At 41.0% G+C, this 15,137-nt stretch overlaps 1 protein-coding gene and 1 long non-coding RNA gene across 8 annotated transcripts in view; one reads left to right on the forward strand and one right to left on the reverse strand.

Moving 5' to 3' along the window:
• RERE (arginine-glutamic acid dipeptide repeats) overlaps positions 1–15,137 on the reverse strand; it is a 311,259-nt gene that overhangs the window by 28,868 nt on the left and 267,254 nt on the right. For 6 of the 7 annotated variants that reach the window (XM_089668427.1, XM_089668426.1, XM_089668423.1 and 3 more), the window contains one exon: positions 1,574–1,736. In XM_089668427.1, the coding sequence (XP_089524553.1) occupies positions 1,574–1,736 (163 nt within the window). The remainder of the gene's footprint in view (positions 1–1,573; positions 1,737–15,137) is intronic. The other variant, XM_089668425.1, reaches the window with a different exon arrangement.
• LOC149469944 (uncharacterized) lies at positions 10,238–13,469 on the forward strand. The gene is made up of 2 exons (XR_016311475.1): positions 10,238–10,883; positions 13,085–13,469. It is a non-coding gene; the product is annotated as an uncharacterized LOC149469944 (long non-coding RNA).

Consider the following 15,137-nt stretch of genomic DNA (forward strand, 5'->3'; position numbering starts at 1 on the left):
GCATATTCCTTATGTAAAAATCATTCACCTGAAGTAATTGCCTAACCCCTTAACTAATAAAAGCACTAGATTTAAATAAACACAATGACAGAATAATATAGTGTAATTAAGGTTTTAGGAGCTAACTAGCATCTCCACGTTCTACAATGAATCAGTCAGAGCACACTCCTTTTAGTAGTTCATGAACAGACAAACATCTGTACGGCTTATTTTGGCATATGCAGAACACAGTATAGCAACACCAGGTGGTAACCAAACATTCAGCTTTCAACAGCTCTGACTAGGTGGACTAATGGAGGCAGATTGGCGAGTGTTCGGCTGGCCAAAGGCATAAGGTGATTGGAAGATGTTTCTTACAAGGCATCTCTTCATAAACATGAATGATTCTTAGGTTGAGAGTGCATGAATTATTGTATACAAAAAAAGAATGCATGAACACTAGCACTGATTAAAGCACATTCACAAGCAAATGACCAAGAATACAGAATTGACAGTATAAGAGCTAACAAGCTTATGACTGCAGAAACCATTGGCCAATGAAAAGGAAGGCAGATCTGTAGAAGTTGAAAAGCCCCTCAAACTTTAAATCAAGAAGTATACCTTCGCAACGCCTTTCACCTTTATGTTGGAAATGTTATAAAAATAGTATAAAAGGAGTTTCAATTGTCAGCAAACACAGTAAAGAGAAAAGTATTTATAATCTCACATACAAAGACAGGCTTTACTGTATACAGGAAATGACAGATATTATAATATAAAATTATGATAAAGGGGGGAAATAGTGTTAAAATATTGTTCATTAAAGAAATAAAATGCCATACGTTCCCTTTAACAATTATATATATCTCTATATATATCTATATATATATATATATAAAGATTTTTTTGTATCTGCACAATCCAGACTGGTACTGTACAGAGCTCAGTATACAAAGCAGCAATATGGCCTTACCACTGTGGTATTGAAGAAAGAACAGTGCTTGCCACCTATAGAATCCACCACTGTCCTTTCATATTTCACATTCTGCACTGAAAACCTAAAAGAAAGACTGATACTGAGAAAGCTACTGCTCTTCCCCTTGATATTTGTGGCTTACTCAGAAAAGCAAAGAGATATCGACAGAGTAGATGTCAATAAACTGATGTATAAGCAACCAGGATGCAGTAAACTGAAATCTGATTGGCTAATGCTATATAACAAATCTGCTTGTGGAATTGTAAGAGCCAGAAAAGATGTAGAGCTGCAGGCACACTGTTTATGGTACACACTACACTAATTCTCTTAGATTGTAAGCTCCAAGGAGAAGGGCCCTCCTAACCCTCTTGTATTTGACTGTATTGTTGCTGGATTGTCTCCTTTTATATTGTAAAGTGCTGAGCAAACTGTTGGCGCTATATATAGCCTGTATAATAATAATAATATAATAATTCTAAGAATATACTGTATATGTTAGTATATACAGTATATGCACACATCATTTATTTGATCAGTTTTAGCCACATTTCATTGTGTAAACATTCCAATGTTTGAATGTTATCTTCAGACACAAGCTAGAGTAACAAACACACTTACAAAACTCACTGGATGGAGGCCGGGAGGGAGTGTTTACTGGTGTGGTGGCGGTACGAGTTTTTATCCGCCGAAAGACTGCCTGCCTTCGATGCCTGCGGTGGGCACGGGAGCTTGCTGCTTCAGGAGTTTTCTTCCAGTAGTAGTAAAAGGTGATAAGTTCTCCCTGCAAATACACACTTTAGGTTAACATAAAAGCATACTTGATGCAAAAGACAATTGCAGAGAAAGAATGTCACAGGGGAACTTGCATATACCAAGAATCAGATTTGAATGCAGGACGTAATAGACATTCTACCATGATCTAGTCAACAGATGAGTTCTATAGAATGTATTTTTTCTGTGTCAATATAAACCCATAAAGTGCACCTGTTCTTAAACACTAAAATCAGCCATTCTATGTGCTCGTTATGATGTGAGTATAGTAGACATCCTAAAACTTGCCAAGTCTGACATCTGATCTATATGCAGTTTACGAAAACAATTAAAAAAAAGAAAAAGAGTTGTTAAATATTGTGACATTGTTTAACTAGTTGCCGACCGCAGATAGCCGAATGATGGCTGCACTGCGGCCGGCCAGTTCTGGGTGGACGTCATATGACGTCCTCCCAGAACGCGCTCTCCTGCTCGCCCCAGGGGGCGCGCACCCGTCGATCTCCATGATCGCTGTGTCCTACGGACACAGCTGATCACGTGATGTGGTAAAAGGCCAATCACAGCGGCCTTTTACCACGTAATCAGCCGTGTCCAATGACACGCTGATCACTGGAAAATTTAATTGCCGATTCTCGGCTGCACTTTCCTCACGCTGTCAGATCGTGAGGAAAGTACTGCCGAGAACCGGCAGTTGTCAGAGCGAGGATCGGCACCGATCATCAGGGCACTGCTGATCAGTGTCCTGATGATCGGTGCCCAGCAGTGCCACCCACAAGTTCCGCCCACCTGTGCCCAGCAGATCACCCACCTGTGCCCAGCAGATCACCCACCTGTGCCCAGCAATGCACCCACCTGTGCCACTCTGCAGTGTCACACACCTGTGCCCAGCAGTGCCACCCACCTGTGCCCAGCAGAGCCGCCCACCAGAGCCGCCCACCAGAGCCGCCCACCAGAGCCGCCCACCAGAGCCGCCCACCAGAGCCGCCCACCAGAGCCGCCCACCAGTGCCGCCCACCAGTGCCACCCACCAGTGCCGCCCACCAGTGCCACCCACCAGTGCCGCCCACCAGTGCCGCCCACCAGTGCCGCCCACCAGTGCAGCCCAGCAGTGCCACCCACCAGTGCAGCCCAGCAGTGCCGCCCAGCAGTGCAGCCCAGCAGTGCCACCCACCAGTGCAGCCCAGCAGTGCAGCCCAGCAGTGCCACCCACCAGTGCAGCCCAGCAGTGCCACCCACCAGTGCAGCCCAGCAGTGCACCCACCTGTGCCCAGCAATGCACCCACCTGTGCCCAGCAATGCACCCACCTGTGCCCAGCAATGCACCCACCTGTGCCACTCTGAAGTGCCACCTACCTGTGCCCAGCAGAGCCGCCCACCAGTGCCGCCCAGCAGAGCCGCCCACCAGTGCCGCCCACCAGTGCCGCCCACCAGTGCCGCCCACCAGTGCCGCCCACCAGTGCAGCCCACCAGTGCTGCAAGTCAGTGCCCAGCGGTTGTGCCAGTCAGTGCCCAGCGGTTGTGCCAGTCAGTGCCCAGCGGTTGTGCCAGTCAGTGCCCAGCGGTTGTGCCAGTCAGTGCCCAGCAGTGATGCCAGTCAGTGCCGTCTATCATTACCCATCATCAGTGTCACCCATCAGTGCCGCCTATCAGTGCCGCCTATCAGTGCTGCATATTAGTGCCGCCTATCCGTGACACGTTATTAGTGCTGCCTATCAGTGCCGCCTATCCGTGCCACCTCATTAGTACTGCCTATCAGTGCCCATCAGTGCCGCCTATCAGTGCCCATCAGTGCTGCCTCATCAACGCACATCAGTGAAGGAGAAAAATTACCTGTTTGAAAAATTTTATAATAGAAACAAAGAAACTTTTTTTTTTTTCAAATTTTTTGCACTTTTTTTATTTATAGTGCAAAAAGTAAAGTGCCCAGTGGCGATTAAATACCACCAAAAGAAAGCTCTATTTGTGAGAAAAACATGATCAAAATTTCATATGGGTACAATGTTGCATGACCGCGCAATTGTCAAAGTGCGGCAGCGCTGAAAGCTGAAAATTGGCCTGGTAAATAAGGGGGTATAAGTGCCTGGTAGGCAAGTGGTTAAACTGTTACTAAAGTTGGCTAAAGTGTATGTCGGTGGAAAAAAAAAAACATTCCATACATGTGCATTTCCCTGTGATTCTGCTGTTACAGAAAATACCTGCTGATTGGCCCACTATCTACCACGTCCCTAACTACTTTAGCAAAATAAGTGTCATCTAATTAGGGTTTAGATCTACTTTAAAATTACAAAGTCTAGTTCTATAACTCTGTGCAAAGTTAGAAAGCTTGTTTCTAATTAGGTTGTAATCTGCTGGTGCTATATAAATCCAGTATAGTAATAATCATCATAGGTGTACATGGGGAGAGAGCCATATTTGTTCATTCTTATACAGGCTGGTCTTCCGGATTAGCTATGAAACATTCATTATACTTTACCATTTCTCAGTTTGCATAGCTAGCCAAACTAATGAAACCAATGTTCTGCACAAACTATTCCTTTCTTGGGCAAGAATACAGTTTCTCTTCATGTGTGAATCACAGATGAAGCTTTTTGCACCATTTATGATACAGGGGGAATAGAATGGGACATTTTACAGCAAAAAGGATTCCACATAATTGAAATGCCTAGTGCCACTATGGCACCCTGGGACTGCCAAATAGGAGCTGTGCAGTGATGCTCACATAAATATGGCTGATTTCCAGGAATTTAGCCACTTTGTAAAAAGTGAAGACACACTGAGTTAAGTCCAACAAGGTGCATGACACCTCCTGGACCTATCTCTAGTATTTACATTCTCAGGGAGGAGAAGCACGCAGAACAGCTATGCCCACCCCTCACCTCTGCTGCTCATTCACAGAAGCCTTTGTATTTTGTGAATGTGTTCCCATAATTCCAAGGCTTCTGTGACTGGGCATGTGGAGGGGAGGGGCAGGCATAGCAGCTACAGAAACTCTGCTGTCGAAGATGTAGAGATCAGAATCTGCCTCCTGGAAATACATCAATATCTGTCTTCCAGGAGTAATATAACCTGTTCGATATAAATATTAGAGACAAGTCCAGATGTCATGCACCTCTTTGGACCTAACTCAGAGTGCCTCCACTTTTTACAAAAGGAGCTGAAACCCTGGAATTCAGCTTTAAGAGTATTCAGACAATATTTACATGTTTGTAATCAACATCCTGGTGTACTGGAAATCCAGAAGGAAGCCTGAAACCGAGATAGCCACTGGTTGGAAAATCTAGAAATCTGTATAAGTAATAGCCCAATGAAAACATGGAACAAGCAGTAACTATAAGCAAAAGTCACAAAATATATACAGTATATATTCAAAGCAAATCAGCTCACATTTTCAGCTACCAGAAGTAGTAGTATGTGAACTGCTACATTACAAAGTAAATCTAATTACAGGACATAAAAAAAAAAAAATCCGACTCTGCTTCACTTCTGCCTTTGTACAAATGACCTAAACTCAGAAACCACATGTATACCTCTGTTTCTGTGATGGCGGAGACAGACACAATGAAGCCTAGACTAACCAACCATTAATTCAAACATCTTTAGGAAAGTGACAGTTTACAAAAATAAAGGAAGTTTTTTTTAATACAACCTGCATGCGACATGAGCTCTGTTCCTTTCATTATTTGGTGACCGGAGAGAAATACCTGCTGCTTGGAGTACAGGGAGGTGCCAGTCCCAGGCTGAACAGCAGACTGCTTATCACAAGTATCACACCTACGGAGCATAGTTCAAACTTCCCTGTGTTGTACAAGGCTTCAATGCATGAAAGTAAACACAGGAAGAAAGCTGGCTACCAGGTTTCATGTTTCCTTAAAGAACCAGGATCACCCATAAAAGAAAGCACAGCTGGGTATCTCTAAGATATCACAATTCTGTTACAAGAAACACGGTCATCATTGACAATAATGAGCAAGAGCTAAAAGGTGAGTGTAATCTTTTGCTGTCACCTGGTTATAGTATCACATTTGAAGGGCTAAACTGGAGCTGCATTGTAAGGGTTAAATCCACTCCTTTTGCCAGTCTAACTTATGAATGCTGCATTGATAAATACACCTATTGCACAATATTCTATTAGCCTCACACAGAGTCTTCCTGAACATTGGCTAAAGTGTAGATGTGTCCCAATTAAATTAAAGTGGTAATAAACCACAAACCAACAATGTAATAAATATTGCAGCTTACCAATCAGATGTGGTGGCTGCATTAGTTTTCCTTTGTAAGGCTTTCCCCCCCCCTCTGTTTTACCTGGCAATCTGGCCAGTAACACACATTTTTAATGTCCCCACTCTGGATGCATGAGCACAGGGGCTACCTTTGGAAAGCAGCATTATCAGTCTGGAGAGCACAGGAGGGTTAGATATAGCAGATATAAATACACTAACAAACTGAAGTCAGACTCCAGCTCACAATTTATAAGCAGTTACAGCAAACTGTCTTTTCCTGTTGGAATAAAGGTTTTACATGAATGAAAAGCTGATCATTGCAAGCACCCCTGTCGGTGTTAAATGGCTTGTCTCAACCCTGTAAACTTATATATCTGGAAGAGAGCTTCTTCGTTTGAAAAAAAAAATTACTGTCCAGATCACTTGATGAAAAAAAAGGAAAGAAAGCCTAAAAAAGAAAACTAATGCAGCTATCACATATAAAACTTGGCAAGCTGCAATATAATAAATGTTTGCTTTTGGGTTTAATACAGAATACAGGTTAACTACCAAAACTGTACTAAACTGTGAAGCAGAACAATATTGTAAGGAATGTGCAAGACAAAAATATGCAATGTAAAACCATAGAATTACTTGATATGATTTACAAATATTGAGGTGTTTGTAAATGAAAGAAATAAAAAAAATTATGTATTCAGAAGCTACTGTCAGAAGTAATGTTTATTGACCTGATTACTTTAAAGTATCATTTGACGTCCAATTGGGAAAAAGAGCCCAAATTTTGCCATAATATATAAACTGTGGCCTGAAAAGAGGGATGTGTTTTAAAAAGTATGGAAATCGGCAAACGTGATTTTTTTTTTTTATGATTTTGTTAGCAAAAAAGATATCCTTCAGACCAGAATTACCAAAAATATCTCAAAAGTTTCAGCTCACTGTCCTTCAGACTTTAGAGGGGCCAGACTGTTGCCAATGAATATATAAAACGTCCTGGTGTCAGTGGGATTAAATAATTGCCCCAAGGTTGTGGTCAGCGGAAGTATTATAAAATAAATAAAATAAAAACATGACCTATAACCTGTGGACAGTGGGGGGGAATAGTGCCCCATCAATTGGTGTCCGTGAAAAGAATAATGCCCTATAAAGTGGGGAAAGGATAGTGCCCAATTGTTTGGTGTCAGTGGCAAAAACAGTGCCCCATCCCTTATGTCAGTGGGAGGAATAATGCCCAGTTGCAGAAAACAGTGGAAGGCAAGATCCCCCATCTTTGGTGTCACTGGGAGGAATAGTGCCCCCAAAAAACAGATAAAAACATGCAAATGGCCACAGTTTGTGAACTATCAAACAAAAAAAGGAAAAATAACTACTTTCCTCTGTAGTTCAGATGTGGTCCAAGACGTCCCACTAAGTAAGGCAGACTGCTAAACATAGAAACAAAATTGAACGTTGAACTATAGCCAGAAAATTATGTCCTGCTAGATCACCCCAGGCTGGCCCCTTTTGTAGGTATCGCGAAACAAGTAAAACATTAAAAATAGGTGCCTGTACTGTTTAAAATCCAGTAATACACTGTCTCACCCTGCTCTGCACATGCTCAGTTGCTCTCTATTTTTAGGCACTGTACCAAAATTGTAGAGGCCGATTTGCTGCCAGCCTAAAGATTTACTGCTGCTCAGGTGCTCTGGGCTTCAGTAAAACTGCAGCCTTAAGAAGAAGCTGAAACAATTCTGGAGGCAATTTACAACACACTAATTTTGGTAGAATAAATATTAGAATAAATATTAATGTGGAATGTATGTTCTTTGCATTATTACATTATTTTTTATCAAGATGTTATGGGTAAAGTTCCACTTCAAATTCTTGCACATTTAGACCATCAGTGAACAGACAGACATGCATATACGATCCACCTGTCTAACAACATATATTAAGGCCAGTTACTTCCATAATATTCCTGGTCTAGGGGAAAACATTTATGCAAGGTTTTAAAACCTTACATAGATAGCTCCTGTTTGGCACTGTATGCACTGTCCTATAAACTAGGGATCATTCACAGATTAGGAGATTGCCATCTGTCTTCAAGGCAGCTTTTTTTTTTGTTTTTTTGTTAGTGACTTGAAAAAGTACCCCTTGAAATTTTCCACATTTTGTCATGTTACAACCAAAAGCGTAGATGTATTTTAATGTGATAGACCAAGACAGTGACAAATGTGAAAAGTGTGGCATGCATTTGTATTCAGCCACCGAGTCAATACTTTGTACAACCACCTTTCACTGCATCTACAGCTTCAAGTCTTTTTGGGGATGTCTCTACCAGCTTTGCACATCTAGAGAGTGAAATTTTTACCCATTCTTCTTTGCAAAATATCTCAAGCTCTGTCAGATTGGATGGAGAGCGTCTGTAAATAGCAATTTTCAAGTCTTGCCACAGATTCTCAGTTGGATTTAGGTCTGTACCTTGACTGGGCCATTCTAACACATGAATATGCTTTGATCTAAACCATTCCATTGTAGCTCTGGCTGTATGTTTAGGGTCTTGTCCTGCTGGAAAGAGAACCTCCGTCCCAGTCTCAAGTCTTTTGCAGACTAACAGGTTCTTCTAAGATTGCCTTGAATTTGGCTCCATCCATCTTCCCATGATGACCAGCTTCCCTGTCCCTGCTAACGAAAAGCATCCCCACAAACATGATGCTGCCACCACGTTTGGGATGGTGTGTTCAGGGTGATGTGTAGTGTTATTTTTCCGCCACACGAATCCAGCTGTGTGCAATGCCATCAGTATACTATAAGGTTGTGAAGGTCTTGAGAGAGCTTTTTGCTTTTACCCATCATGAGATGGTTCTTGTGTGACACCTTGGGTTTTATAGGCCATCAGCTGAGACTGAACCAGCTGATATTAACTTGCACTGACCATGGGCAGGAATGCTTTCTAATTACTGATAGATTTCAGCTGGTGTCTTAGCTTTCCATGCCATTTTCCTCCTCTATTTCTTCATGTGTTCAATACTTTTTCCATGTGTCAGTCCATTTTATTACACACAACTTATTTCTGAACGTATTTCTTTTGGTTTCCTTGTATGTATGGATTGCATGGGTTGTTACCGGCATTTGGTGAAAATTTCATGTCAGTAGCACCTTTAGAACTATATTTACTGAGAAAAATGGTGATATGTTAAATACTTATTTTACCCCGCTGTATGTTTATGGCCAGATTTACCAAGAACTAAGAAAGAAAGAACATGATAAAAGCCATCCTACCACTTTTAAAAGGGACTGTACAAGACTAGTACCCCCCCCCCCCCCGCCACTGACATCTTGGGGCTGCCGGTATCTGGGTCTTGACCACCTGCCGGGAATGTCATCACTCCCATGCATGCACAGGAGTGCATTCACATTCGGCATTGCCAAATCTGTACAGTGAACTGTATACAGGTGCAGACAGGAAGGTAAGTAACTTCAATGCAGAAGAAACAAAGCACGTCTCTTCTGCATTCAAATTCCTACCTGTTCACAATTTTTTTTATTTAAAGTTCCACTTTAAATTTAGGAAGAGCCTCCCCCTTATAAATAAAGGCAATTACCATTATACAGACCTCCGATGCAGTCACTCCCACCCCCCCTTCCCCCCCAACCATTTCACTACCTAGTTAGACCATTCTAATGTCCACTTCATTTGGTCAGGCCTGTATTTGTGCTGTATATGTGCTCAAACTGATTCCATAGTCTAGTGGAGTGTCTTCATCTGAGGTCTACAGGACAATAGCCTTATCAAAAAGAGGGGCGGGGGGGGGGTTGGTTGTGTAGGTGGGATGTTTCCTAACCCTTGCAACAATTTATCCCGCTTGCATACAGTTTTTTTTTTTATTATTTATGGATAATGTGGATATCAGTTTGTAATACAAAGGTACAGAGTCGATAACTACATCACATTTCCAACTTTTGTCAAACTTAAATGAGCATGAAGATTGCATCACATTGAGTCATAGGACTGATGTACATCAATCAGATATTCAGAGTTAAGTGAGAAGAGAAACATTCCAACATAATAAAGCTGCCTGAATGAACTGTCAATGCAAATACAGCATAAAATCATAACACTGGATACCTACTATCACAAGGCAGCTGACATGAACGGAGTGAGAGAATAAGGGTAGCAGAAAGTATAAAGCGAGAAAAAGAGGAGGAGATTGAAAGAAACAGAAAGGAAAGGGGGGGGGGGGATAGTCACTCTCTGGAGATGTCTCAAGATCAGGTTCCTTAAAAACAGAGACATAAGCCCCCCCCACAGGGTTCTGGTCAGGGTCAGTTTGAGACATGGCATACAGTTGTTTTAAGTGTCCTAGCTTTTATTAGCACGAGATATGCTTTCATTTTTGTTTCCAAAGGAGATTCATTTTAAGCAGGGCTTGCTTTCTTTTGGCCCATCTCACCATATTCTGAATGGTCATTCTGCAGAAACTTCTTCTAACACCAACATGAATGGTAGCAACAGTCAAGCTATGCAGAAATGGAGCAGTGAATGATGGGAGACAGCTTTTGCAGCAGAACCAGGGCACAACATCTGCTACAAGGCTGTGTGGAAACATTTCTATCAGCTCAGCCGTCATGTCTGGAAAATAACAAAAGCCTAAGGGGATGATTGCTATTAAAGTTCCAGCCAGCCGAGGACAATCCAGGAAGCACACGAAGACATCGAGGTCTTATTCACTCCATTTTACACCAGGCGGGAGGGACGCTGCTTTGGCATTCTCATTGTAGGCTGTTCTATTAATACAAGCAGGCATCGCAGGAATGAGAGACACATGGGAAACAAGCTACTGGCACGTATTCTATTCATCTGATTCCCCTCTGTCCGGGAAAACAGGGGATGAAAATATCTGCAGACACAAAATCATTCCAAAGCCTTAAATGAGCTAGAGAAAAGTTGCTCTCATGAGGTTGGTAGAAGCCAAGATTTCTTTGCTTGAGAATAACCCTTTCAGAGACTGTGGGGTACAGACTGCTATGGCAGTCTTTGTAATACCAATTTATTAAAATACAAGCCAGAAATAATCTTGCAATGAGGATCTATAGCACTCACAGCATACATATGGATAACACAAACAGGCCTAATCCACTAATCTAGATTAAGAAATGGCTTGTATGAATGCATAGGCACATGGATGTGGATGTGCCAGGCAAATGCCTACTGCACTCTGGAGCTCAGGGTTGGGGGGGTTGAAAGGCTCCAGAGAGTACAGACCACAAAGATTTGCATCTCAGTGAGAGTGGGTGAATGCTTGTTTAGATTGCCCTCTCTCTAGAATTCACTGAAGCTTTACTTCAATTTGGCTAAATACTAGGTAAGCGAAAGGGTTCATGCAAACTGGATGCTTAAATCTCTCCTGAACATGATTTTTCTGCGTGCAGGAGAGGAGCGTTTTACTGCCTCTAAAAGCTGCTGCTCCTAAATTCTGGTAAAAACCTATGTGTGCATGGACAAATAGGCTTTTACTGAGTTGTGCTCAGGGGCTTTGGCAAAAAAAATTCCAAAAGCTCCAAAAACGTGTTTAGGAGCAGCAGTGTGCATGAGGCCTAATATGCTGACAGGTGGGGGAATGATCTTGAACAGCAGTGATTATCCATCAAGTTGAAGTATCTTTATATGTAAGTTTGGCCAGTAACAATCTAATGTTGGGCTACCCGTGCACCCGCACAGTAACATCCTATACACTTAAATGGGCCATACCTGTACTGCAGGAGCAATGCACTAATCAAGTGGCACAGGTTAATATACTGAAGAGGCTAGACAGGGGGATTTGTGGTTTTAAAAAGGTGGACATGTCCTTTGCCAGTTCAAGAAAATTTACTCTTACGTAGGTATAGGCTTATCTGCGATAATGCAGTTGATAAATCCCAGAAAGCACTGCAGGCCAGAAGCTGAAAACTGAAGCTTCCTACCAGCAGAAGAGTTGTATGTAGCCCATGGTGGATAAAAGTCTGCGGTTGTAGTAAAGAGTCAGCTGCACATACAATGGGCACAATAATTTATCATCATTTAGAGAATCAAGGAACATTTTAGTATATGATATATACCAACATGGCTTAGCATAATGAAAATGTAACAAATGACACAGAACAGACACCACAATGAAACAGTAACCTTAAGCAAGGTGCAACCAGCAAAAGAACAGAATGCCTGTGGCTCTGCTCATTTACTCATCAAGTGTTTATGGCATTTCATGATATTACAGACTTCCTGTTAACATAAAAAGGGGATTTTCACTTTCTGCCTCACCAAGTTAATAAAAGCTGTACTATCTGGAAGCTGGCATGTGCTTTAGGATTGCTCTAGTGTTACATTTATAATAGGAGTTAGGGGTAAAACTAAAAGGAAATGAAAAATATTGCTTTTGTCCTCAAGAAAATAGAAATAAAAAGATTTTATCTTTTATTTCTAAGTTATGCTGGGCTGCTAAGTTCGCTCTGAAGTTCTGGATGCTTCCAGCATGGATATTTTAGTGCCAGTGTTCAGCACAAATAGCTTTTGCCACATTATACGTTGATTAGTACTGGAAACTGAATTTATTACAAACAAAAAAATAACAGTCACTTATCGACTGTCTGCAAACCTACTTCTATACTCAGGTAAAAGTTATACTACAATAATAATGAAACCAGAGTTTTGTACTTACTGTAAAATACTTTCCTGGAGTAGGGACACAGCACTCAGACAACTGGGTTACAGTGCAGCCTACAGGAGGAAATGGGCACTGGCAAACAAAAATGCCATTGTCCAGCCAGGTATTTAACCAAATCCAGAGCATGGACTCACAAGCAGGGTGGATAAAAATCTATGATTTTTTTTATTTACATCAGATTTTTTTTTATTTAAATCGGATTTTTTTTATTTAAATTGGATTTTTTTAAATAAAATGCTTTTTGAGGAAAATATATTACCATCCAAAGGTTATTCCATCATGAAATAAAGATTAGTGTTTTAATTATGTAGAATAAGGCTGTATATGTTTATTTTTTTGGCAAATAAATGCCATGAATCCATTCACAATGTCATGCTCTTCCAGAGGTTTTTGTAAGATTATTGGGCAGTTTCTCTGCCTACAAGATATTATCACAGATGCTTGGTTTACTTTTGCAGTTCTCAAAACTGAATTTGACTCAGCGGAGATCACATGCCTCTTCTTCACAGCAAAAATGTTATAACATGAACAGAGTTAAGAAAAAGACCTTAATCCTAACTTCTACAAACCTATGAATACAGAATCAACCCCTTCAGTGCTAAATTTCAAGAAGTTCAGTGAAGAGAATAGAAACAATATTATTCTGATTGTTTGGAGTGGAATAGATCTGCACAAGAAGAAAGTGAAACGAAGGATGAGGAGGAAGGGGCTGACAGTCTAAGTTTCTTAAAATATATATATTTTGTTTAGCCAAATTAGTTAACAAACACGGATGTTTGTTTAAGAAAATAACATATGCTGTAATGTTATTGTTTCAGTTGAATAAATCTATTTAAATTATTATTAAGGTAATGATTATTTTTCTCCTTCCTAAGTACAACAGAAAAGTTGTCCAAATATGAATGATTAACCTATTAAACTGGGGATAAAAAAAACTAATATGAAAAGTTATTCTAAAAATCTTCATCTACTTGCATATTAAAGTTATACCATCAAGAATTAGTCTTTATGTAGAAAACTAGGATTTAAATCAAGCCTTACTGACTAGTGATTTAAATCGTGATTTAAATCAGTTTGATTTAAATCAAATCCACCCTGCTCAAAAGCCACCAGGTCAGAGATAACCGGGTACTCTGGGTTAGGTGAATCGGTTTGTGTAGGACTGAATAGACATGTTCCACGATGACACAATGTTGCATTTACAGTTCTGGTGCGAACTGAGGAAATGGGACCACTTCAAAGTAGGCTATCATCAAGCAAAGAACTCTCATGAAGAATTACAGAGTTGGAGGACTCCTGTACTCTGGAATCCGACTCTACGAGATTGGAGATGGTTTTGTTGGATTCTGGCCTGAGTTGTGTCTAGGATAAGACCCAAATTCACCAAGCAATGTGTCGGTTGGAGTGCTGATTTCTGAAGGTTAAGCAGAGCCCAGTACCCGAAGGTTCCATTCAAGGTTAACTTCATCCCGTCTGCAGGGATACTCACAAAGTGAGTCTTCGGAGACTGGGTCACACATGGCTAAGGACCTGGAGAGTGCTCTACGACTAACAGTACGCACAGGTCTGAAAACCACCATAGACAGAGCCCAGTGTCTGAAGGTCCTATTCCAGGCAAGTCCAGGTCCAGAAGAAACATGATGGGGATTATACCTGGCTAACCAATCTCTCATGCAGGCAGCAGAATAATCCAATTGTCTCTGAATAACTGACTCTTGTGTTACTTAATGAATAAAAAAAAAAAAAAGATCAATAATTTTCATAGGGAGACTAGTAACTAGATAAATACTATGCAACAAAATGTCATGCAATCGATTTTTGTATCCAACATAAAATGTGTCAAATCACCGAAAAGCCCAAGCAAACACTCTATCAAATGACCCCCACTAAAGATGAAACATGGAGTTAGAGGGTCAGTCTACACAAAACTGATAAGTGTATATAAACTCTAAAGATTAAATTACTATTTGCTCTCTTTTGGTCTGTTAAGTTTACAAAGTCTTTTGTTATATCTGTTTGATAAGTGGGGTGGAGGTGGGATGTTTACTGCAATTCAAAGAGAGAACTGGGCAGGACTGACAGCACTTGTTTGCCGTTTCTATTCTGTAGGCTTTATTCTGTCAGCCCACAACAATAAATTAGTAGTCGAGTGCATTTCTACCAGGATCAACGGGTATTTTTCTGTACTTGAAAACGTCCCCATGTCTTATCCATTTAAACCCTGAATTTATTGCAAAGATGCCCTGCATAGTTATTTTTTTCCATTTTTCCCTGACAAAATAAGTTTCTTGCAAATCCTTGTGGGCTAAAGGCACCCACTGTGCTTATAACACATAGGATGCAACAGTCAAACCATTGAAGTTTCTAAGTTCTCAGCTCCACCCACCTTCCATAGCTTACACTGCCTATGCCTCACACTCCATGGAGATTTCATTTTACATTACATTTACCTTAGCAGCTCCCATTCTATGAAGATATGCATATGCAATTCCCACGGAAAAGTGGCACCAC

The sequence above is a fragment of the Staurois parvus genome, unplaced genomic scaffold (assembly GCF_062004578.1).
Source record: "Staurois parvus isolate SC_StPar_1 unplaced genomic scaffold, SC_StPar_1.0 ptg000057l, whole genome shotgun sequence".
In the NCBI taxonomy this organism is placed as follows: domain Eukaryota; kingdom Metazoa; phylum Chordata; class Amphibia; order Anura; family Ranidae; genus Staurois; species Staurois parvus.